At 34.3% G+C, this 27,752-nt stretch overlaps 1 protein-coding gene across 1 annotated transcript in view; it reads right to left on the bottom strand.

Moving 5' to 3' along the window:
* LOC8270561 (probable acyl-activating enzyme 16, chloroplastic) overlaps nt 1–27,752 on the bottom strand; it is a 46,742-nt gene that overhangs the window by 4,444 nt on the left and 14,546 nt on the right. Inside the window, 6 exon segments of the mRNA XM_048371797.1 lie at nt 11,278–11,358; nt 11,443–11,496; nt 11,812–11,970; nt 14,289–14,396; nt 19,391–19,456; nt 19,603–19,752. Coding sequence (XP_048227754.1) covers nt 11,278–11,358; nt 11,443–11,496; nt 11,812–11,970; nt 14,289–14,396; nt 19,391–19,456; nt 19,603–19,752 — 618 coding nt within the window.

Raw genomic sequence — 27,752 nt, 5'->3', positions numbered from 1 at the left:
TAAATACGAAAGAAGGTACATGAAAATGGTCTATCTATGGTCGGACCACTTAATACTAAGAATGGTTGTATTCACAACAGAAAAACATGCTCCTGTAATTTCTCATAACTTGGACCACTTAATATTAAGAATGGTTGTATTCACAACAGAAAAACATGCTCCTGTAATTTCTCATAACTTTCTTTCAGAAAGATTTCTATGACAACAATAGGGACTAGGAAAAGAAAATAATTTCCATGAGAGATGCTATACAGTTGGCTCAATTAAATACCATAAACTGACATGAAAAAAGCAAAGGAATATACTTTTTTAGGGTTTTAAAGATGACAAATGAACCAGGTGGATTATACCACATATTGTGGTAATGCTTTTGTAAAAGGTTGAATTTGGATAATAATTTAATAGATAATTTTTGCTGGTACTGTGGACAGTATCATAAACAATGACCTGATGTTAAACATATTATTTTGACTTGTATGCTTATACGGTTTCAGATTTACAAGAAAATAACATTTTAACCCGGAGCAAAACTCAGATTTGAAGTCCATGTTAATAGCCTGAAAAAATATAAATAAATAATACAATGCAATAAGTTTGAGGTTTTCATTTTTAGGCATTATAATAAAGATCTCACTAACATCACACTCCCTCAGTAAAAATTGCATCAGCTAATCTCAAATATAACTTGAAGGCTTTGATATCCAAGAAAATACTCGAAAAACTAAATGCATATGCCTTTAAATGGATTTTAGTAACCCTAACTCTACAAGAGTTAATTTTTAACCATAAAACTGAAATCTGAGTCTTCAACTTCTAAACTAAAAAAGGCACAAAACAATAATGGGAAGAAAAATTAATAGACCTAATAAATGTTAGAAATTCAGACATTATTTTATGAACTAATACTTTCCATAAAATGATTCTTTTAATGCGAAAGGAAATTTTGTTGAAAGGAGGAAAGAACACCGTGAGGACAATGAATCCTTCTTCATGCCCACCCCCAATCTAGAGCTCTAAATGCATAAGCCAAGATATAAGCCAAACATATCAAGTTGTCACACAAAAAACTCGTTCAGATGTTTGAAGATATGTTCATTTCTCTCATTCTAGAACTACATGGCTGTGGAAAAGAAAAAGGTCCAGTTTAAAGACTATCAGTATCCTTCCTACCAAAAAACCTCCCCTTACAACCAAAAAGAAAATTCTAAAATTACTGCAGACAAAGCCTATGCTCCTTACAGATGCTAAAGAGGCAATTCCACATTAACAACCTACCCCACAATGTAAAGACAAGGGAGAATCAGTCTTACTACACTTGTAAATAAAAAAAAAACTATAAATGACAAACCTATAGATTATTAGGAGATAACTAGGCCTTTTATAGTAAAAGATCATTAATTTCCGTAGAAAAATTCTTATTAAAAATAAGCCAACTACTTGCTTTCATATATGATCACAAAAATAGGACTTGATTAAATTTAAATAATATCAAGAAGGGCAGCCCCCCTATGATATCTTTACAACATAATTTACAATAACTGGATATTTAAGCCAACTCTAGTTTAGGCCTCCTGTGCCTCAAAGTAGCGAAAGAGAAGAAAAAAGGTGCAGATCAACAATATGACAATAAGATAAAATTCAATACAAGAAAAATTTGGTTGAAACTCATTAATTTTGTGATCAGCAAAACCCAGCTGCAAAGTTGAAAGCCTACATCAAATAATCATAGTTAGTAAAACCATATATTGAGCTCTAATGAAGTTTGGAGTCCTGATTTTTACTTCATTTTAAGACAACTTTCTAGTTTACCCCATATCCCATGAAATCTTACTGACCTTTGCCTATTTCATCCTACATGTCAACAAGAATTATAAACAAGCAGTTTTACCACATAAGACAACTAGAATAGACATACTTAGCATATATAGCTATATACTTATTTAGGAATTATAGCTGTAATATTCCTCTATTTATTTCCTGCAATTATTCCTATATAGTTGACTATCTTAAATAGGTCTAGGTATCTTGTATAAATACCTTGAGATATATGGAATAAACATAAGAGTGTTTTTCAATCAATTATTATTTTGGTATCAGAGCAAAAGAAAAATATCTCCGCTGCCTTCTTTTGTTCAAACCCTAGCCGTCATCTAGCTGCAATGTCCACTAAAACTAACAACAAAGAGATTCCTGATAGTAAGAAACTCTCGACGGTGACCATTCATGAGACCTCTTTTCCAATCCATATTAAATTGGATGGTTCTAATTATTGTGTTTGGTCAAAGATTCTAGAGATACATATTGTTGGCAAAAAGAAGAAGGGTTATATTACTAAAAGAAAGGCTGCACCTACAGAAGATGATCCGGGCTATGATGAATGGGAAGCTAAAGATGCCCTTGTCAAGTCTTGGCTTATTAATTCCATGACTGATAATCTGATGTCGCACTTTGTTCAGTGTGGGACATCTAAAGAAGTTTGGGATGCGGCTAAGAGTAGCTATCTTGATGTTTCTGACTCTTCCCAAGTATATGAACTGATGAAGAGGTCATTTCAATTGCGCCAGGGTGGTCGACCTCTCCCAGAATATTTCAATGAGTTAAATTTAATTTTCATGGAGCTTGATTATCATAGGCCCAATGACATGACATGTGCTGCTGATATTGAGAAACAAAGGAAGCATATTGCAGAGGATCGCATCTATATGTTTCTTACAGGTCTTGATCACAGTTTGGATCAAATTAGTAGTCGTGTTTTGGCTACCTCCCCTTTACCAAGCTTGGAAGAAGCCTACTCTTTAGTTCGTCGTGAAGTGCAGAGACAAGTCACCATGGGAACAGAAAATCATTCTGAGGCTTCAGTTCTAATGATCCAAAAGAGCACCTCTCAGGTGACTCTTTCTGTTCCTGTGAATTCTACTGCTTCCAATTCTCGCTTCTGCACTCATTGCAATAGTACCAGGCATACAGTAGATGTTTGTTGGAAGAAGCATGGCTATCCGGAATGGTATAAACTTAAACAAGCTGAGAAGAAAAATAAGAAATATGCTCAGATTGCTGTTACTGACACTTCTCCACCTTCTGCTTCTCATGTCTCTCAAGTGTCTCCTCAACAAGGTAATTCTAGTCTGACATATGTTTCTACTGCTTCTAATACTTGGGTTATTGATTCAGGGGCTACTGACCATATGACTAGTAATTCTTCTATACTTGCCTCTCTAATGTCTTCACCTGTTAAGTCTGTACAGGTTGCTAATGGGACTTCTATATCAATTACAGGAGTTGGGAATGTCTCAATTTCTCCTACATTCTCAATGTCATTTGTCTTACTTGCCCTTGATCATTCTAATAGTCTTCTTTCCATTAGTAAGATTACCAAAAGTCTTAATTGTTCTGCAATATTTGATTCTACTCATAGTATCTTTCAGGACAAACGTACGAAGATGACGATTAGCATTGGTAAGGAAAGAGGAGGTTTTTATTACTTGGAAGGGGCTACGAAATTTAAATCTGAACCTAGCCATGGTTTTCAAGTAGAGAGACAGTCGTTTGATAGAGAGAAGATTCTTTTATGGCATTGTCATTTGGGGCATCCATCTTTTTCTTATTTAGAGCGTTTATTTCCTAAATTGTTTCACAATGTTACTATCTCTAGTCTAAGATATGAACAATGCATTTATGCTAAAAACCATCGTGTTCTTTTTAAAACCAGTTTCAATAAGAGTTCTATTCCTTTTTCATGTGTTTATACTGATGTGTGGGGTTCTTTTTCTACTCCATTTGCCTCAGGCCATAAATACCTTGTGTCTTTCATTGATGACTGCACTAGAGTGAACTGGGTATATTTGATGAAATCTAAAAGTGATGTTATACAAGTAATTCCTCAATTTTACAAAATGATTGTCACACAGTTTCATACTCAGGTCCAAGTTTTCCATTCTGATAATGGTCGTGAGTTTGTAAATCAGTCTCTTACCAATTTCTTCCTAGAACATGGCATCCTACACCAAACAACTTGTGCCTACACACCACAAGAAAATGGTGTAGCAGAGCGTAAGAATCGTCATATCCTTGAGGTTGCTCGGGCTTTAAGCTTTACTATGCATGTCCCTAAACAGCTAATGAGGTCACATGACTCTTTCTTATTAATCGAATGCCTGCTCGTATCATTAATTTTCAAACCCCTTTAAGGATGTTATCACAACTTCACTCTATTCCTTCTGCTCTAAATATTTGTCCTAAGATTTTTGGTTGTGTATATTATGTTCATGTACACTCTATATATAGGGATAAGCTTGAACCACGTGCTCTTAAATGTGTTTTTCTTGGTTACTCTAATTCTTAACAAGGCTATAAATGTTTTCATCCTCCTACAGGTAAATATTATGTTTCCATGGATGTTCAGTTTTGTGAACAAGTATCTTATTTTTTTGGGATGTATCTATGATTCCTCTTCAGGGGGAGATTAGTAGTAAGGAAGAGGAACAGTTATGGTTAGAAGAAAAGAAGTTGTGGATGTCGAGTAAGGGGGAGAATTCAACTATTATGGAGAATAAGAAATCTTTAGAGAATACTTGTTCTGTTGAGTTTGAGTCTGAATTTAAAGAGAAAAGGATGAAAGACCAGCTAGGTTATTTTAAAACGGTTATACAAGAAGAAAACAAAATGCCACTGTTATGCCTTCTCTTCACTCTAGTGCCCCTCTTGATGATACTACCATGCCATCGGATGACTCTTCTACTATTAACCCTGAGGTATGTGTTCCCTCTCCTACAACTTCAACTTTAGAAAAAGATTCTAGTCCTATAACATTATAAAATGCTATTTTGAATCCACAAGTTATGGATCACAATCATGGTAGAAGATGTCCCTCTCGTGAACGTAGAGAGCCTGATAGGTTGGGTTTTTCTAAGTCATCTTTTAATGTCACTTATCCTATTTCTGATTTTATCTCTTATCATCATCTGTCTAAGGCTCATCTAGCTTTTGCTCTTCATTTGTCTTCTGTGTCTATTCCTAGTCATTTTCAGGAAGCCCTTGGAGATCCTAAGTGGAAGGTTGCTATGGAAGAAGAAATGAAGGCTCTCCAAAAAAATTCTACTTAAGAGATGGTTGAGTTGCTACAGGAAAAGAAGACAGTAAGATGCATGTGGGTGTTTACAGTGAAATACAGGTCAGATAGGACAGTTCAAAGGTACAAGGCTAGACTGGTGGCCAAAGGTTACACTCAAACCTATGGGATTGACTATTAAAAGACTTTTGCTCATGTGGCTAAGATGAACACCGTTCAAGTCATTCTATCTCTTGCAGTCAATTTAGATTGGCCATTACGCCATTTTGATGTAAAAAATGTTTTTCTCCATGGTGATTTGATAGAGGAAGTGTATATGGATCCTCCTCCAGGATTGACACTAGGAGGAGGTAAGGTGTGCAAGCTGAAAAAGGCATTGTATGAGTTGAAACAATCGCCAAGGGCATGGTTTGGCAAGTTGAGCTACTCAATGAAGGAGTATGGTTTTAAGGAAGTTTTGGCAGATCATACTCTGTTTTATAAGAGGGAGCATGATGATATTACCTTGCTTATTGTTTATGTTGATGACATGATTGTTACAGGTAGTAATGCTAATGAGATAGAGAAACTTCGAAGCTACTTGGCCAAGGAGTTTGAGATGAAGGACTTGGGGGTTCTAAAATACTTATTAGGTGTTGAAGTATCTCGGTCCAAGTAAGGACTTTTTCTCTCCCAACGGAAATATATTTTAGATCTCTTAGCTAAAACTGGTAATTCTGCCTGTGAACCTGTAAATACTCCCATTAAGGTGAATCATGGTCTATCTATCTATCCTGATCAGGTTCCGACTAACAAGGAGAGATATCAGAGACTAGTGGGAAAGTTGATTTATCTAACTCACATTAGGCCTGATTTATCATATGCAGTTAGTGTTGTTAGTCAGTTTATACACAATCCAGTGAATCGTATTTTGGCTTATCTGAAGTCCTCTCCAAGTAAAGGTATTATGTTCTCCAAACATGAGCACTTGGATATTATGAGTTACACAGACTCTGACTTTGCTGGCTCTAAATTGGAAAGAAAGTCTACTTCAGGCTATGTGTCATTCATTAGAGGTAATCTGGTGACTTGGAGGAGTAAGAAACAAAATGTGGTGTCATTGTCTAGTGAAGAAGCTGAATACCGGACTCTTCATCATGCAACCACAGAGCTTGCTTGGTTAAAAATTCTCTTAAAAGAACTCGAGTTTGGTCTAAAGAAACCTATGGTACTTTATTGTGATAATACTGCCGTTATTGAAATAGCTAACAATTCGGTTCAACATGATCGAACTAAGCACATTGAAGTTGACAAGAATTATATCAAGTATAACCTGGATTTTGGTATGATAGAGGTTCCTTACATTAAGAGTGCAAATCAACTGGCCGACATGATAACTCACGTTGTTACTAGTGGCTCATTTTATGCATCATTATCCAAGTTGGGCATGTGTGATATCTATGCACCAACTTGAGGGGGAGACTTAGCATATATAGCTGTATATTTATTTAGGAATTATAGCTGTAATATTCCTCTATTTATTTCCAGTAATTATTCCTATATAGTTGACTTACCTTTCCTGTAATTATTCCTATATAGTTGACTACCTTAAATAGGTCTAGATATCTTGTATAAATACCTTGAGATATATGGAATAAATATAAGAGTGTTTTTCAGTCAATTATTATTTGACATCAACATTTGATTTTTATGTCAGAAAAAGATCCAAGAAAAGAAAATAATTGCAAGATCAGAGAAACAAAAGAAACCAGCCTGACGTCCAAAATGTTTTAGGTTGTTGTGGTATACAGTGATGAGAGAATGATTTTGTGTGTACAGATCAACATGTACAGGTATTTATAAAAAAATTACAAGGTATAAACTAAGAAACATTATAATCTTATCCCAATTAATCAACCCTAAAATCAAGCTCCAATCCCTATTAATCAACCCTATGATTCTTTCCTATATCCCTATCAATCAGCCCTTTGATTCTTTCCTAATTAATATTACAGTCTGTAACACTTCTCCTCAAGCTGGAGCATAGATATTGATCATGTCCGGCTTGCTACAAAGATATTTTATCCAAGTTCCATTAAGAGCCTTTGTAAAGATATTTCCAAGTTCTCCAATTCTCACATAACCCACAGATAAATATGCTTAGTTCATTCATCAAAAACAAGATCCAAAGCAATATGAAGGGCGGCTTAGTTATCACACCACAATTTGCCTGGAATTGAAGTTTTGAATCCTACTTCAATTATGAGTTGATATATTCACATAATCTCATATGCAGACTTCATCATAGCAGGATATTCTAACTCTGCACTTGAACGAAAAAACCACAATTTGCTTCTTGCTTTTCCATTGATAAATGGTCTTGGATAGAACTCATTTCCAAAAACTAGCTCAAAGAGGGTGCCCAATCCATAAATATACACCATAACAACCCAATAACTAAGTAATGTGGGATAAATACAACTTCTAACACCCTCCCTCACGCTTAGCGTGACATGCAATGGATCCAAACTTATCATCGCAGACAAAAGGCCGGTTCTGATACCATGATAAATGGGCTTGGGTAGAACTCATTCCCAAAAGCTAGCTCAAATGAAAAGGGTGCCCAATCCGCATATATACACCATAACATCCCAGTAACTAAGCATTGTGGGATAAATACAACTTCTAGCATCCATGAAACTAGATTGCCACCCACAAAACCACAAAAGCCAGTGGAGACCTTTGATCTGCTTTAGATCATGCCAATCAGCATTTGAAAAATACTCAATCTTGGTATGGCCATATTTGCCATACAATATGCCTTGCCCTGGTGCACCCTTCAAATAGCACAAAATTTGTTCCACTGCTCTCCAGTGGTCGACTGAGGGAGAAGATATATATTGAAGTTACCATACTAAATATGCGATATCAAGGCGAGTCACAGTAAGATGATTTTATTTTCCAACTGTTCGTCTATATGTCTCTGGATCTTCAAACAACTTACTTTCTTTTGAAAGTTGTATATTAGGATCCATTGGAGTGTTGCATGGCTTAGCCCCCAATTTTCTTATTTCAAATAACAAATCTAGTACATGCTTCCTCTGGCACAATAGGATTCCTTTTTTACTTCTTCCCACCTCAATGCCTAAGAAGTATTTTAATAAACTCAAATATTTAATGTGAAATTGAGTATGAAAGAACTTAAGAGAACAAATTCATATAACGTCACTTCCAGTAATGGCAATGTCATCTACCAAGAATATAATGCCTTTAGTAGATTGTTTGAAAAAGATAGAATGATCATACTGAAGGTTTCTATTTTTTCTTTCAATCACCCTATTTTGAGATGGTGTTCAACATAGGAAGTTTGATGAAGCATCTCATTTTCTTGCATATATCTTTGGCAAGATTCGAAGATATTCCCTTGCATTGCCACTCCTCAAGATTTTAACAGACAGATTAAATTGATTTTTAACTTCAGCATAAATAGCAAAAAAATGAGAAAACAATTCAGAACGATGTTTCATCAAAATAACCATGTCATTTGAGAATTAATTATCAACAAAGATAACAAAGTATCTAAATCCAGTTTTTGGTACAACAGGACAAAGACCCAAACATTTGAATGAACTAACTCAAAGGAGTAGTAGCTCATTTATTAATTCTAAGATTGCGACTAACATGATGTTTAGCAAATTGACAAGACTCATAATCTAAAGAAGGTAAACTAGAAAATTTTGATGAAAGTTTCTTTACCAAAGGTAAAGAAGGATGGCCCAATAGATAATGTGCCTTAAAAGGACTAACAGTTCCACAACAGACTACCGGTGGGTGTCAAGGATGTAGAGGCCTCTAGATTCATGCCCTTTACTAGTAATCCTCTTCGTCATAAGATCCTAAAAAAGACTAACCGAGAAAAAATGAGACATAACAGTTAAGGCTATGTGTGAGTTTACTAACAAAAATTAAGTTGAACAACAGATCAGGTAGACTCAAAACAGTGTGCAAGGAAGAGACAGTGTTGGAAAATTGTGCCATAACCAAGAGCACGTGATGTGGAATTATAAGCTAAAGTGACAGGAGAACTAGAATTGTTTGACTGAAAGGAAGAGAATAGTCTAGAATTACCCGTCACATGATTTGTGGCACCAAAATCAATAGCCCATCTGGAAGATGAAAGGAGACATGTATTTGGTTTACCTGAATCAGCAACTGCAGTAGTAGGAGCAGGTGACGACTTTAGAGCCTCTCGTATTGTGAGAATTGGACATATACTCATCTGCAGATACAAGAACTGAGTCAGGAGTATCTGGACCAGAGGCAATATGAGCAGATGGCTTTTATTGTTTCTTGTGTTGCATTCCTTGATTATATGTCTAGACTTCTTACAATAGCGACATACAATTTCTCCTGAATCATTTCCTCGATCAGAGTTACTTGATTCAACCCCTTTTCCAAAACTAGGTGCATTATTACGGCTCACAAGAGCACTACTAGACTGGGTAGAGGATGAGTTTCTCAACTCGGAAAACCCTAAGAAACACATATTCGAAAGATGAAACGTTAGAACTGGAAAGGATTTGAAATCTGGCAGTCTCAAACTCTAGTGAAAGAGCAGCAAGAAAACCCATAATGATTAGTTTCCTCCGCTGAGCTTGTTGTTCTTTGATATCTCATGTGCCAGAGAGTGAAGACTGCAGATTTCTTCTGACGGCCCGTGGGCCTCACGCGCAGGGACTCCAGCGACCAAACTTTGGGCAATGACTGATTGGCAGGTGGTGCACTTCTTGGTATAGGAGGTGACAGTAACCAAAATTTGGAAGATGGTGAACTAAAAAAATCAGGTCTGATTCTGGAAAAAGGAAAAAGAGTAGAAAACCCAGAAAACTAGAAAGAAAAACAAAAGAAATTGAAATGGGATTTCAGTGCTTTGATACCATGTTGTAGTATACAGAGATGAGAGAATGATTTTGCATATATAGATTAACAAAGTGTACAGATATATATATACAGAACTTAAAGGTATAAACTAGGAAACATTATAATCTAATCTCTATTAATCAGCCCTAAATCCTTATCAATCAGCCATATAATCAAGCTCTAATCCCTATCAATTAGCCCTATGATTCTTTCCTAATTAATATTACAGTCTATAAAATAGGCCAACATCCCATCTCAAACTCACACAAATTTAGAATCGTGCTAATATATATTCTATAATCTATAATATATATAGAAGTGGGTTGGCATAGGGGAGTATAAGAGTGGACCAATGAAGTCCTTGATAACTTTTCTAATATTTAGAAAACAACTAGCCTCATAACTTATCTAACATAATTCTAATATAGTTATATCAGTTCTACTTCTAACATATATACACACAATAGAAAGTGGGTTTTCTTTGTTAGTTTCTTTCCTTCTAATGTCGAATGCACTAACTTGTTATTATGCTTCATTTGCAGAATCAAAGGTTGATGCAGTCATATCCAATGAACACAAATTCTATTCTCTTCTCTGTCAAAGCAATTTTTAACCTAATTAGGTAAGAAAGCTAACCCACATTACCAAGAGCAGAATCTAATATGATTAATCCCAGTTCTTTCATATTAATCATCACAAAAATCTGAAGGGCTAAATGTGTTTAATGTTTTAGGTGGTACATGTGACAAAGCAAGTGCTTCATTTTGTAGAGAATATAGTGGACAAAAGAAATTGCATCGATGTAAATTGTGAATTGCATGCAGAACCTCTAGCAGTTTTATTATTTTTTTGATAATAAATTATATTCATTTCTACAGGATGTATATAAATAAATAGGAATGTATATTGATTAGGAGAACACTAAATAGGAATTAGACTAGTCCTTCCTGAAGTAGAATAAGTTTTTGCATATATATATATATATATATATTATAATATATTAATATGTATCTAGTATTCCATAACTATTCAAGTGCATCACATGTGAGATAAAAACTTGTAAATATAGCATGCTATTGCTGCATTCTATTCTACTGTTGCTACTGCTTGGTAATGCTACGACCCTCGTGTCCTTCCCTAGTATATTTTGTTTCTTCGATTCCATTGTGCAGGAACATGGTCGTGCCATATTCAATTTACATAAACTATCATTAATGGAACTTTCTGTGCCATATTCAATTTAAAACTATAACTCTGAACATTCAAAAAGTTCAAAGTCCAAAACCAATTATAGTGGATACAAGTCTTACATTACAAGTAGGTCGTCGGACAGCAGTAACTGGAGATGACTCCGTCATACCATACCCATTCTGGAGTTTTACGCCAATTGCCTGCATGTATTATTGGCATCATTGTGAGATCTCACAATCAGAAATTCCTCATTTAGCAGGAAAAAAGTATGAAAAGCCTCCAACCTCAAAAAACTTATCAACATGCATGGGTAAACTGCCACCAGCACTTATGCCAGCCTGCAAGATACCATAGGCATCAAATTATATTTCTAAGTACCAAAATACATTCACTTTGAACATCTAAGAGAGACGAGAAAATGGAGATTCCTTGTGAACAGAAAAGGAACAAAACATTTTTAGCAAAAGCTTTCCTTTTCTTTTTTTTTCCCTCTATTGCATTTGTGTGTCTGTGTTGCAGGGAGGCCAGTATAAAAGGAAACAGATAGTTTCTTCAAACTGAGTATAATGCTTTCAAAAATATTAGGCAACTTATACTACACAAATTATTTGAGCCAAAAGAATTAAGGCTATTGATAATGAAAGAATGACAACCTTGCTTATTCCAATAGCTAAATGAATTTTATGGTAAAAAAGATTCTTAGCCAGCATATGCACTGGCAACAAGATTGCAGCCATGATTCTTGCCCATAGACAGTCCAATAGTGAAATGAGATATGATGGTTGCTTCTGAATCCTGGTCAAAAAAGTCCCCTGGAACAACAATATTATTAGAATAAGTAGATTGCGTCATAAAATTTCAATTTAGCAGTATGCTGTGTTATAAAGTAGGTCTCGTTACATTCTCAAAATTAGTTTTGAGGGAGACCTTGAGCATGAGATTACTTGTAGAAGTTTCATAGATATTCAGTAGACAATGTGTCCACAGCATTTGGCCCGTTAACGGATGAATCCAAAACTCTTTTTCTTTCATTTTATTTTCAATGAGAACATGGCTCATCCACACTACATTAATATGGTCATTCCAAAAAGCACCTCTTGGAAAATTAATTTGCATAACCATGTTTGCATATTAAAAGAAATGAGAGGTGAACAGCAGAACCAGATGATTTAGCAGGCTAAATAGCCATATGGTCTGGCTATTTTGTATACTTGAGAATCTTTAGGATAAGAGGAGAAGCTGTGATCTGGTTGATTTGTATACTTGAGGAGCTCAAGGATTAAAATAGAGCAGTTAAATGCTCCAAGAATCACTAATCGAACCTAGCCGCTCGCCGAGCTTCGGCTCAATAAAAGCTCGTTCGAGTTTCTTCATCCAAGCCAAGCTCAAGCTTAGTCGTGCTCCGTTCTGAGCTCCCGAGCTGGCTCGTGCATAAGCTCAATAAAAAAAAATAAATAATTATAATAAATCACAAGAAGAATAAATAAATAGATCATAATAACTCAATTTTTATTATATTAAAATAATAAAATGTACCGACAAATTAGGTTTTAATTCTAAATTCTCTAATTGAATAATTTTACTGTTACTTAAGCAAGTGCTAGTTTAATAACATTGTCAATTAAGTTGGCATTTGATCATGTACATTTAATTATTATTAATGTCTTACCAATTTTTTTTTTTTTTGTCACACATTAATATAAGTAGAATAATAAAATAAGAACTATGTATTAAAACAATATATTTTTGTGTATAATATAGTTAACTTAAATCAACATAAACTATGTTGCTTTACTATAAAACTACGTAGTTTTAGTGTTGAATAAACAAGCATATTTTATGTAAATGCTTAAAGAAATACAGTAAAAACTTTACATAGTCATACACTTAGGACAAATAAAATTTATGAATATGAAAAGATTATAACTTAATGGAGGTTTGAATATTAAAATTTTTTTTTGGACTTAATACTTAATCTTGTTGGTGAAATGATAAAAAGCAGAGATATGATACGTTAATATGTTGTTATATTATACAAATAAGACTGGTAAGACAAAACATAGCATAACATATATTTTTTGAAGTTATATATACAAATATTACTATATAGAGGAATATTTTCTAAAGGTGGGACTTAAAAGATTTATAACTTATTACAATAGACAGTTTATTCCTATTTATAACTGGACCAAATTGAGATCGTACATTTTTTATCACTATGTAGAGGTTATTCCTATATAGAGTATCATTATAGAGAGATTTTACTATACGTTTTGCTATAAGACTATGTAGTATGTAAATGCTTAAAGATATTTAGAAATTATAGTCTATACATTTATAAATTAATAAAGCACAAGTAAATATCTTTACAATATGCTTAATGTGAAACTTGTAGATAGAGTAATAAATATTATAAATTAATATAAAAGGTACTATAGTCTAATTAATAAAGGAAAGGTACTAGAGTAAGAACTGTTATAAATTAACATGAGAAATATTTTTGCAATATGCTTAATGTAAAGCTTGTGAAACTAGGAACAACTCGTTTGCACCCCTAGTCCTGACCGAATTATAAATGAATTTGGAACGAGTTTGAGATAGAATTTTATGGAGCTTGTTGAACTCTTTCTTCTTTTATCAAGAACTTGATTTAATTATTTTAGTTTCTGAATTTATATACATATTTTGCTTTCGTGTATAATTTATTTATAATTGCAAAATTTACAGCAACATATCTAGTAAAATCGAGCTTGCTTAACGAACTTGAAATCGAGCTCGTTTATATGTACTATCGAACTAAGTACGAGTAGAGCTCGAACCGAACTCAAACATATCAAAATTACAACGAGCCGAGCTTGAACTCTTAAACATAAGAAATTATCGAACTCGAGCTCAATTAAAATTTTGCGAGCTGAACCTAAATATTGAGAAGCTCAGCTCGGCTTAGCTCGTTTGCACCCCTAGATGAATGATACTTGGGAAGCAGATTACAAAATTTACTTAGGTGGGGAATAATTATGCTTCAGAAAATATATGAGACCTCATAAAAGTAGAAGCCTGGATATTTTACTACCATGCTCAGAACTATACAAAATATTTTGAAGAGTCGAGGACAAGTTCAATTTCAAACCTCATAAATTCTCTTGAACTCCATGTATGCCAAGCTGACCCTTATGAATGTAAGTGCAACAAGCTTATGAATAGTGGAACTTCTAGAGATCTGCTTTTGTATCCCACTGTACAATTATAAACAAGACAGAATCAACGTTTCACCTTCACAAAATAAAACAGATAGTACAACAGCGCGAAGCAAAGATTGTTACATTTCCTATAACTTCATCTCCTACTTAGGAGAAGCTTATAATATATTTGTAATATCTAGAATGGATGAGAATTTTCGTTCCCAAATTCCTTGAAGCTAAAAACACAATTTAATGAATATTATCAAACGGAGGATTAGCATTTGTAAAAATTGTATAGGCCTTATGATTCTTGGGTCAAACATCATACCAGTAACCATATAAGAAGTTTTTGAACCTCACCTTTCAAAAGACCAACTAACTTCTGCTAAGACTCAATCTACTTCCCTTATATTGATTTTTATTTTATACTTTTACCATGTGGCATTCTATGCTCCAAGTCCAACATCCCCTGCAGGGTACCCGCTACCTATTTAAATATCTAAAAATTTATTCAATAATTATATATAATAAACGGGTTGTTATCGAGTTCCAATAGTATACATGTATTTTTATCGGATTTGGAACAAATTCAGATAATAAAAATAATTTTTTAAACGGGTTTAGGACAGGTTCAGATATATATATTTTAATCAAGTTCAGATATCCTTAAATGGGTGGATACCCTACCTGTTGTCATTCCTATGAAAGATAATTTAAATGGGTTGAATTGTATAAGAAGCTATGTACACACTTATTTAATAGGGTTTAACATGTAACAAATGCCACAAATTTACACAGATAAACACATTTGATTAAAGAAGTATATTGAATATATTTTATAGACTAGTTTTTGTAAAAGTTTATATCTTAAATTGTTAACTATGTTTAATATGTTAAACACGTAATTTTTTAACACATGTTAAAATATCTTATGAACTATATAATATTAAACGGCTTACATAAGTAGTGTTGTGTAACCTACTTAGTAAACATGTCCGTCTTAGGGCGTATATGACACGAGTAGTTAAAAGGATCATATTCGGGTTGAACATTTATATCTCATACTCATGTCTCAGCACGATCTATTTATGACCCGCCAAACTGAATTACCAACTCTATAACGGGCCAGTGCACTTGAGAGAAAATAATGCATAGAATCCCACTGCCAATTAAGTATTAAGGAGTGTAACCCCACATGAGAAAAGTTTAAAAGTATAATATAATGTAAAAGTAGAAGTGAAAAGGTAATGGCTCTTTGCAAGTAAGATTCCAGCCTTACACATATGGTTAGGATGTCTGCATTTGGCCAACACTCCTAAAGCCCATGAAATTTCTAGATGCAACTCAGCCTACTTGTGCTAGGGCTTAATCTGCTTCATTAATAAATCTTTATATTTATATATCTTTACCATGTGGCATTCTATTCTCCAATACTCCTCAAATAACAATGAGTCAAGGCACAGTCACACTTACACTCGTTGCGCTTGAAGAGCGGTAGTTAAGAATAGAATCTAAATTGCATTTGATAGGGTGTATTGGAGGAGAGTAGAGCCCCACATGATAAAATGTACAAAAATATGAAGTGATATAAAAGTGGAGTAGAAAGTGAAGTTCCAACTCTAATTACTCGGTCACCATGTGTTTTCCTAATATACTCAAGACTCGTAAAGTTTCTACATGCGAGTCAGCCTACAAAAATTGTCACTTGACAAACATGGATGGAAATCTACTCAGGATAAATGTCCCGCTGGTACCAAACCTTCAATTTGTTTTTTTTGTACCACTCATATTATTTCATTACTTACGCGATTGATGAGGAATCCGTGTGCCGGATTTATAAAGGACCACAGACCACTTGCCACATCTGTTGCTGAGTTATTTACTTTATCCAAGACGGCAATTACCTTTGAGACAAATTAACTACATGGATTATAAGTGTAATTACTTTATCCACATCTGTTTGCTTTTGAGGAGAATCCGGGTTTACCTTCACACAACCCGCATCATGAAAATACTTCTAACCCGGCCATCTGCCATAACCCAACTAATTACATTCACATATTTGAGTTAAAACAAGCATTAAAAAAATAACAATCAACAGTTAAATTTAATATTGCAGTTTTTAAATATGAGAAACCATAGTTAAGGAGTAAAATGCAGATATATTACTCTACATTTTGAGCAGCAGCTGAGGCGCCAATAAAATTGGGGATACGTTGGTGAACAGGTCGCGGGTTCTGGGCTATATTTCGGGCCTCCATGAAATCCCAAATTCTCTTTCAGATAACCCATTTCCAAGCTTTCGGATCAAGTTGCATTTCTAATTTAGAAGTCTCCACCATGGATTCTCACGCCTTGGCATCGAGTCATAGCCTCTCTACTTCGAAAGTGGACTCGTCGAAAACAATGTCATCTCCAAGAGCTCTTCTGTTGCTGCTGCTTGTTTCCAAGTTTGGATTGGAAGAAAACAGTCTCTGAACACAGAGTTCTTGGGAAAGGAGAGAAGGAAAAATTCGATAATTGCTGAAGCGGATGCTTTGTTTAAGCAAAAATGGAGTTGTAATTCGGGTAAGAGTTGAATCCATGTAGTAAAAAGGGGAACAGAGAGTGAATTGAGCTAAATACTAAAAACTAGGCTTCAAAATTGGGAATTTTCCTGATTTAGGGTTATTTATTTGGGGGTGAGATTTTGTTAATTGCTGACTATGATAAAATAAATGAGTCGGCAGCACATGTGACAATTGTGATGTGGTCCTTTGTAAATTCGGCAGCCACATTAGCAAATAACTGCCGGATTCCTCATTGATACTAGCGGAAGTAACATAAATAATAGGAAGGGTACCAAAAAGAAACAAATTGAAGATTTGGTACCAAATGGATATAAGTGGCAAGGTTTGGTACCAGCGGGACATTTAACCTACTCTTACACTATGCATGGATAGAGTTTTAAAGGAAAAGGGGGGGAATGAAGGGGAAATTACTACCTACTTTGCTTGGCATCTATTTTATCTGAATAAAGGGAAGGGAGAAGAAGAAAACAAGTCAGTCTCATTCCCTTTATATGAGTTCAAATTGGTTACATTCCAATTGGGGCATAAGAAATATAATTTATTTGTGCAGTCCTATACTTATTATTATACTTTTGCTAGGAAAATTTATGACTCAAATTTATTCATAATAATTTTTTTAATCTTGAAATTTTAAATAAATTATATAAACTAACTTTTTTATTAATAAAGTTATTCAATGCATACAATTATATCCTAAAATTATTAATAATGATTTCAAGGTATTACCATATGAAAATTATATTAAAAAATTTAACATGACTTATGGATTTTTATTCTTATTGAAAACTAACATAGGCATTTTCCTTATTCTTTTTATTATTTACATCATACCATTTTGTTTCTTTACTAGTATAATTCCCATCCCCTCCCTTCTATCCAAACAAACTTATAATTATTTCCCCTCCTTTGTCCTTATTAACTAATTTTTATTAGCCAAAAATAAGTCAAGACTTTCTCCCTCCCTTCTCCTTACTTCCCCTCCCTCTAAAATAACTTCCCTTCCCCTCCGTATTATATTGCCATGCATAGTGTTAAGTCAATCACTTACGCCTAAGCCTACTCTTGAGGCCCTAGGCCAACAAACAGACCTAGACTTCTCTGCTCCTAAATTGCAAAGTCTTCAGATACAAGTTGCTAGGATCATCCTATAGTTGGGCGATCTTTAGCTTAGATGCCATGTAAAAAATTAATGGGCCTTGAGCGTTGGGCAAACATCATATTGATGACCATATAAGCAATGTTGGAAACTAACCTAGCCCAATCCACTCCACTTACATATATATACACCACTTTATACTTTGGCAAAACCCATAATTGGGCACCTGAACTTGTCCGTTTTTTGTATCTATGCCCCTCGTGTTTGAAACAGTCTTTGATTATTTTCGTTGGTGTCATGAGGCCCCTAAGTAAACAATCTTAATAAAAAATTACTGTTGTAATTAACGTTGTTAAATAAAATAATAAAAGATTATTTTTCATTTATAAAAAAACAATTAATGTAATAAAAAGGAAATGTTAGCCTAAAAAAAGACATTTGGGCATTAGGGTGAGGGTTGTTTCTTAAAATCAATTAGGGAAGAAAGGTTTTTGAGTGAAATCGATAATCTTTTCCTCAAAATTGCACATGGCATCTAAACCAGAAAGCACAATGGCACTTCAAAAAGCAAACTCATAGCACATACAAAGTGAGAGGCAATAGTCCAATAGATCTTTTGACCCTAAAATATGTAGATGTGAAAAATTGACTCGAATTAATAATATCAAGAACTGGAAACAAGAAGGGTAGAAAGGTTGTGGGGCTCTTCCGAACACAGGTAATGTTTATTGGTAGTAAAGTATTGATAAAACTTTATGGTTAATTTTTACTCATGTTGCTCTTGTTGTAGTGCTCCCTATTGATGAACAATGTTGATGTGAAGGGTAATTTGCAGCTTCTGAAGGATGAGTTTTATGCTGAGATAGAGGGAAAAAGATGAAATTGCTAAGCAAGAGATGGAGTTAATACAAACTAGATTTGGGGATTGATAAGGAGGTTAGAGATTTTGGGTTTCTTTTTCTCATTTTAACTTATGAAAATGTTATTTTAATATTTATTAATGTCATTCACGCGACCTCATATAGCAAGAAACAGACACGCGCTAACATCTATTTATTTAGGGGCCTCATGACGCCAATAGGAACAGTTGCAGGGCCTAATTATACAGTTTCTAAGATCCAAAAAACATACAAGTTCAGGGGCCTAATTATGGTTTTTGCCTCAAACTTTTTCCATGTGAGATTATACTTTCCAACAATGTAGAAACCTCTATAGGTTGCATCAAGGACCATATAAATGCAGGTAGAACCTTGCACAAAACCAATTGGCTATGCTAAGGCTTAATCTACCCCACTTATATATCATTTATATTCCCATATGGAGTTCTCTTCTCCAAATGGCAATGCAATGAGAATAAAATATTTCTTTCAACAAGGACTGGCATGTACAGTGTCTCGTATACTAAAGGAACAGAGAACATGTAATGTGGCTGATACTGCTTGAGATCTTCCTATCAACAAAAACATTGCAAATAAAAAAATTATTAGATATTGTCAAGGCAATAAAAGGATTATGCAGTAAGAGATAGCAACCAGTGAATAAGATGATTATCAAAGATTTTTAGGATCATCCCAACAACTAATTATTAGGAAATACCTTTAAATTTCTCACAATTGTGTATACTTACTCAACTCCAAGCGTCATTATATAATACTCACAAGTCCGCTCATACACATGCCAAGGAGGTAGCATGCTTAGAAATCTATCCCCAGGTTCGGCAGGAAAAACGTCCAATAGATTATTTATCTAGAAAACACATGCCATTGGAAATAGCCTCAGCAATAACTTAATCAAATATACACCCTTTAAGTGTAGCTAAAAGAGAGAGAAAAAAGAAACTCATTTAAGCAAGATGAAATATAGTGAAAACATCTTTGAATTACAAACCATAGAAAACAAACTTAGAAATAATATTCTCAATGTATCATCAAGAGAGATGAGAAGGGTAAAAGAACTATTTTATGAAAATATAGTCTTCATACAGAAACAAGCACCAGAACCACACAACTAAAAGAATCCATAGAAGAAAATTGGACTATATAGTTATTAAAGACACATGTTGTCTTTAGATCTAGTGCAAGGGAAAGGTGCCTGTCTCTTAAGAGGTGAGAGAAAAAGAATAAAAAATTCTAGAACAAGAAATTTTGTGCAAAAGAACATTTGGTGTATTACGTCTACTGCATAATTGTGCAGAAGTTTGACTAAAATCCCAACTATGAAGAAATTTTGACTTATTATTTTAGAGAAAATTTGCATAAAATAAGTTACCTGCTGCGAACGATGAGCTACTTTGCAAAAAAGAGATGCTCAAAAGGTTGAGTTGTTGGAGAAGAATTTCCTTTTTGGTTGTGAAATTCCTAACCCTGTAAACCCATTATGTAAAAGCTGCTACACTACATAACAGGTCTTTATTATACCACGATTTAAAAACAAAGTGGAGCTTTCTACATGAGCTACTCCTCTACCTAAAATTTGCATTGCCAATGACCAACAACGTCTTAGAAGCACCTTCTAAATTATTGTACTATGATCTTCCAACTTCAATTCAACTTTAACTAGTAACTTTACAAGTTACTCAAATTCAAAGAATTAAAAGATTCAGAAGTTTAATCTAATATTTACAGTTTCAATATCCAAAGGGTATTTATGAAATTACTAGCTGTTGATAAGTTAGAATAACTAATTAGTTTTTGTTTTTAGAGATATGGATAAACATTCTAAGGTTTAGAGATAAGATAAATTAGTTCCTATCTAAGTTCTTTTTCTATCCTTTAGCTAGTATATATATAAGTTGTGTTTCTCCTATGTTTGATATATAGAAAAAGTATAAGAGAACATTTCTCTTTTTTCCTTTCTCTATAAAATTCTACATGGTATCAGAGCTTAGGGCTTGATCATGAATTTTAAGGCTGCCATGGTTGGCTCTAGTTCAGCCACTTCAGAAGCTAGCAGTGGCGTGACACCATCAGGGGGAGTTTCTCATCTACTTCCACCTGTTCCTCCTGAAAATTCTCTTCAAATCACCATTCACAAACTGAATGGCAAGAATTATCTTGAATGGTCTCAGTCCATGAGGTTGGTGATTGATGGAAAAGGGAAACTTGGATACTTGAATGGTGAGATAAAACCACCAACAACCGATGATTCGAAATATAGGCAGTGGCGCTCAGAAAATTCAATAGTTACTGCCTGGTTGATTAACTCAATGGATCCGGTTATTGGAAAACCATTCATGTTTTTGCAGACTGCTCGGGATGTTTGGGAAGCAGTTCGAGAAACCTATTCAGATTTGGACAACCATTCGCAGTTATTCGAATTAAACACCCATATGTGGAAAATGCAACAAGGTAATCGAGAGGTAACAGCTTACTATAATGATATGATGGTTGTTTGGCAGGAATTGGACATGTTTGAAGATGAACAATGGGAGAATCCTAATGACAGTGCTCGGTACAAAAAGAAAATTGAAAGAGGACGAGTATTTGTTTTCTTGGCTGGTTTAAACAAAGATCTTGATGAGGTTCGTGGACGTATATTAGGAAAAAATTCTTTACCAACTATTAGAGAAGTTTTTTCAGAAGTGCGTAGAGAAGAAGCACGACGAAAAGTGATGCTGAAAAATGATGAACCAAAAATAGATGCTGACGGATCTGCTCTTATAACTCGAGGTACAAACTCAGGGGGAAAGCAGAAACCTTGGTGTGATCATTGTCGAAAACCATGGCATACTCGAGATACTTGCTGGAAATTGCATGGAAAACCGAAGAAGAAAACAGGCAGCGATAACACCAAGTTAGGAGGAGATGTACGAGCTTTTCAAGCCAGCAATACTAATCCGAGGCAGCAGTCTTCTTTTGAATCTCTTCCTTTTACCAAGGAACAGATAGAGCACCTTTATAAAATGTTCAAGTCCCAAACTTTAGAAAAATCTGACTTGTCTTGTTCTTTTGCACAATCAGGTAATTCTTTCATTGCAGCCATAGCTTGTTCCAAATCCCATAGCACTTGGATATTAGATTCAGGTGCTACTGATCACATGTCTGGCAATTCGCAAATTTTTCCCTCTTATATACCTTGTGCAGGAAATCAAAAGGTTAAAATTGCAGATGGTTCCTTAGCCACTGTTGCTAGGAAATGAACAATTCTTATTTCCTCTTCTCTAGTTCTTAAGAATGTCTTACATGTTCCACATTTGTCATATAATCTTTTGTCTGTCAGTAAGTTAACCTCTGATCATAATTGTCAAGTAATTTTTAAGTCTTCCTATTGTAAATTTCAGGATTTAACCTCGGGGAAGATGATTGGGGGTGCTAAATTGGATGGTGGACTCTACTTCTTCAATGATGAGTCAACCTTTGGAAGGCAAGACCTGCAAACTTGTTTCAATTCTATTTCTGTTTCAAGTTACACTAAGATTATGTTATGGCATTATCGGCTAGGACATCCAAATTTTCAATATTTAAAGTATTTGTTCCCAAAGTTATTCATGAATAAAAATCCTTTGTTTTTCCGATGTGAATTTTGTGAATTAGCTAAACATCACCGAACTGTTTACCAATCGCAACCTTATAAACAGTCCAAGCCATTTACCATGATTCACAGTGATGTTTGGGGTCCTTCTAGAGCGCCAACATTTTCTGGAAAACGCTGGTTTATCCTTTTTATTGATGATCATACTAGAGTTACTTGGGTCTTTCTTTTAAAAGAGAAATCTGATGTTGAAAGTGTGTTCAAAAATTTTTATAATATGGTTCAAACACAATTTCATACTCAAAGTAAAATTTTTCGAAGTGATAATGGAAAGGAGTTCTTTAACAATGTGTTAGGACAATTTTTCGCTGAAAAAGGGATTATTCACCAAAGTTCTTGTAGTAACACGCCTCAGCAAAACGGGGTGGCTGAGAGAAAAAATAAACATATCCTAGAGGTTGTTAGAGCTCTTAGTTTTACAACTAAAATTCCAAAGTATCTTTGGGGAGAAGCAGTTTTAACAGCCATATATTTTATTAATAGAATGCCTACAAGAATTTTGAATTTTAAAACGCCAATTAAAGTTTTTAGTGAATGTTTTCCCATAACTCGGCTAACTAGCAACATTCCTTTAAAAATTTTTGGAAGTGTGGCCTTTGTCCATAATCATGATCCCAAACGTTCAAAACTTGATCCAAAAGCACATAAATGTATTTTTGTAGGCTATCCTGCAAATCAAAAAGGTTATAAATGTTTTGCTCCAGTTTTGAAAAAAATGTTTATTTCTATGGATGTCACTTTTTTTTAAGGACAATCATACTTTGACAAATTTCATCTTCAGGGGGAGAACACTAGTGAAGATGTCTCAACTGATTCTGGTTATAATTTAAATTCTGATTTAACTTTTGAGTTTTTTTCAAATAATGGGTATTTCTTGGGAGTCTGATCATGTTTCAAAAGAAAATGGGTCGAAAAATAAAGAAAGTGTGGAAACAAATGATTTAAATATTGAAAATACTGAACAGCCTTTGATAAGGTAATCTCAAAATCAAAATATTGAAACAACTGATATCTATGCGGAAAAGTTTAAAGGTCTTGTATATTCAAAGGAACATCAAGCACAAAAAAGAGCCACCATCCCACAGCACCATCAAGAATCTAATCAGAGGTTGGATCATGAAATTTATGGTAAGTCTCCAAAACTTCCTACAAATAATCCATCTAGTCAACTTGGTCTTCCCATTGCTCTTAGGAAAGGTGTTAGGTCATGTACTAAACATCCTTTGTCAAATTTTGTATCTTACAAAAATATTTCATCACCATATTGTGCTTTTATCTCACAAATGTCTAGTATGGTTATTCCAAATAGTGTTCAGGAGGCTCTAAATGTTCCCGAGTAGAAAGAAGCTATTTTAGAGGAGATGAGAGCCTTGGAGAAGAATGCTACTTGGGAAGAAGTGGATCTGCCAGATGGGAAGACAGTTGTCGGATGTAAATGGGTGTTTACTGTGAAGTACAATTCAGATGGATTCTTGGAAAGATATAAAGCTCGTCTAGTAGCCAAAGGATTTACTCAAATATATGGAGTGGACTACTATGAAACTTTTTCTCCTGCGGCAAAACTCAATACTATTCAAATGCTCTTGTCTGTTGCAGCTAATCTAGATTGGTCATTGAATCATCTAGATGTGAAGAATGCCTTTTTGAATGGTGACTTAGAAGAGGAAGTATACATGGAACCTCCACCTGGTTTTGCTCAGAAATTTGGAACCAAGGTATGTAAGCTAAAGCGATCTTTATATGGCCTTAAACAATCTCCTAGAGCATGGTTCGAGAGGTTCACAAAGTTTGTTAAAGGTCAAGGTTATAATCAAAGTCAATCTGATCATACTCTTTTCATAAAGAGTTTTATTGAAGACAAAATTTCTGTTTTAATTGTCTATGTAGATGACATAATTTTGACTAGAGATGATATAATTTTGACTGGAGATGACATAATTGAAATAAGCAGATTGAAACAAAACCTAGCCAAGGAGTTTGAAATGAAAGATTTAGGCCAGCTAAGATACTTTCTTGGAATGGAAGTGGCAAGGTCAAAGAAAGGCATTGTTGTCTCACAACGGAAGTATATTCTAGATCTCTTGAAAGAAACTGGAATGAGTGGTTGTAAACCTTCTGAAACTCCAATTGAAGCTAATTCTAGACTTGGGGAGGTAAAGAATGGTGTTCTAGTAGACACAGGAAGATATCAGAGGTTGGTTGGAAAACTGATTTACTTATCACATACTCGTCCGGACATTGCTTTCGCTGTAAGCTTGGTAAGTCAGTTTATGCATTCCCCATATGAAGAACATCTTGAAGCTGTATATCGAATTCTTCGTTATTTGAAAAGTACACCAGGAAAAGGACTTTTTTTCAAGAAAAATGAAAAAAGAGGAGTTGAGGTGTACACGGATGCTGATTGGGCAGGTTCAATCACTGATAGAAGGTCAACTTCTGGATACTGCACATTTGTTCGGGGTAATTTAGTCACATGGAGAATTAAAAAGCAGAATGTAGTTGCTAGAAGTAGTCTTGAGGCGGAATCTGATCAATGGCACGGGAGTGTGTGAGATTCTTTGGGCTGAAAAGGGTTCTACAAGAGCTTAAAAGATCCGTGAGTTTACCTATGAAGTTGTATTGTGACAACAAGGCAGCTATCGATTGCTCATAATCCCTGTTTTTACATGACAGGACAAAACATGTTGAAATTGACAGGCACTTCATAAAAGAAAAACTTGAAGAAGGAATTATTTGTACTCCATTTGTACCAACTACACAGCAGGTGGCAGATATTTTAACTAAAGGGTTATTTAGACAACAATTTGAATTTCAAGTTAGCAAGTTGGGCATGACAGATATATTTGCTCCAACTTGAGGGGGAGTGTTGATAAGTTAGAATAACTAATTAGTTTTTGTTTGTTAGAGATATGGATAAACATTCTAAGGTTTAGGGATAAGATAAATTATTTCCTATCTAAGTTCTTTTTCTATCCTTTAGCTAGTATATATAAGTTGTGTTTCTCCTATGTTTGATATATAGAAAAAGTATAAGAGAACATTTCTCTTTTTTCCTTTCTCTATAAAATTCTACACTAGCTTTTCAGGAATAGTTGTTAATAAGAGTTTTTATTTTATTTTAAGCCTGATTTAGGAGTCTTAGCTGGTTTGGTAATTCCTAGTTAATATTAGTTTATATTTTTCCCAATTGAGGATTCCTAATCCAAGCATTGTTAGAATTAGTGTAGTTTATATATAACTAGGCTTGTAATAGTTGAGGAGAGAATTTTCAGAGTCAAAAAGAAAAGTTTTCCTGCAAATTGCTACTGCCCTAGAATTGTGTGTTTCAATTCTCTTTAGGATGACTCCTAAATCTTCTAAATGTTGACTCTTACAAGTATTTTTTTTTTTTTCATATTTCTCTATTTCGGAACTAAATTTCTATCAGTTCAAACCTGGAATTCAATTTTAAAATCTTTATTTTCTGCGAAAATCAACAGAGAACAAGTTATCTAAATTTTTCCTACATCAACTTTGGTATCAAAGCTTCAGGATCCTTATAGTTTGATGATCTTCATCAACAACGGGAATATAAGATTTATAATTTGAAGGGGGTGACCATATGATTGGATTGATACACTCAAATCTTACTTTGATAGCTACAACTATGAGGAGCTGAAGGCAACTACAAATTTATACAGGCAAGAGATGAAAACAAAGCTTCAAGAAAAACTTTGCTACCCTTAATGTGTAGATGTACATAACTCCACATATAGTTGCATGCCAATGGCTAATCACTTAAACCAACTTGAAAAGTAAAATTCTTTTTGCTATGATGGATGAGTTGTTTAGAAAGTTCTCTTCAAAACCTTGCATTCAAACTTCTAAAACCACCAAGTCTTTCCACAAGAACCGGCTTTAAATCCACAAGTTGCATCTAAGATCGTTAGATAACAATGTCCACAAGTTGGTCAAAGGCTACAAACTATACCAAAACCAAAACTAAGACCTAATCAGCAAACTCTATCTATGATGAAGGAGCAAGAAATCTATTAGCAGGAAGGCCAAAAGTGCAGAACCAGCAAATAAAAAGTTTTGCAAATTTACTATTTGACAAGGATAAACTTCAACATGTGCAACTGGAAGTTCCAATGCTAAATTTACATGCAGGAATTTCAACACAGCAAGGGGTAAAGCCCTTTAAACAACTAATGACACTTCCTCAACAAACAAAAAGGTGGGAATAACAACTGGAACTATTAAATTAGGGGGTAATTACAAATGCCCCCCCCCCCCGAAGTTCGACATAATCTACACTTGCGTCTTCTAATTTTTAAAAATATGCACTTTCATCCCTCCTTTTTGTATGTCGTTCATCGTAATAGTCATATTATGTTAGTAGTCTGTTAGTTTAATGAGTTTTAAGTTGGTTAAAGTACTGAAGTGTCATATTTTACTAACCTAGAAGACATTTTTATCCTTACGTGAATCTACATTAAACTGAAATTTATTTCAGAATGAAAGAAAGATATTTTTCACTTAAATTAAGGAAATAATACAGCACTTTATTTTCTTTCATCTAATACAAAAAAAATATTTCATATTTTAAAAAAAAAGTAATAAAAATACAGAATTGAACAAACTTTATAGCCTTTTTCAGTAATTTCACACAATACTAACACCTAAATAGACGGCAGTTAACACGAGGGATGAAAGTGCACATTATTAAAAAATAAGGAATATAAATGCAGGTTATGCAAAACCTCATGGGAGGTGTTTATAAATTCCCCTTAAATTAGCCAATTCAACTCCATGATCCACATATAAATCAAATGTTGCAACCATAAAGCCTCAATTCTCAAAACCTCCTTCAAAATTCACATGACCAAGAAATTGAATATGAAGAACCAATTCAAGCAAAGGAAGAATTACAAAGGCATCAACAAGTAGAGCCTTTGTAAGATGATTATCAACATGTGGAAGACAAACAGGAGATCAAATTTGTAATTCAAGTTAGGAAAGATGCTCAAGATGGTCAACTAGTGTTGCCTATTGCTAGTGTTCAAAAGGTAGATTTCATTATTCCAAAAGGTAAGTCTAAAAGGAGGTTTCAAGTAATTAGTTTGCTATCAATAGTTAAGAAGGTCGAATTCAAGTTGAACGCGCTGTTGTTATTGCCTCTTAGACATTTCAAAACTCAAGGTTGAGTTTTCTCCAACTATGGGAGAATGATGTGA

The sequence above is a fragment of the Ricinus communis genome, chromosome 1 (genome assembly GCF_019578655.1).
Source record: "Ricinus communis isolate WT05 ecotype wild-type chromosome 1, ASM1957865v1, whole genome shotgun sequence".
Taxonomy (NCBI): Eukaryota; Viridiplantae; Streptophyta; class Magnoliopsida; order Malpighiales; family Euphorbiaceae; genus Ricinus; species Ricinus communis.
The sequence above is the reverse complement of the archived record's forward strand: the minus strand, read 5'-3'. Positions and strand labels throughout refer to the sequence as shown.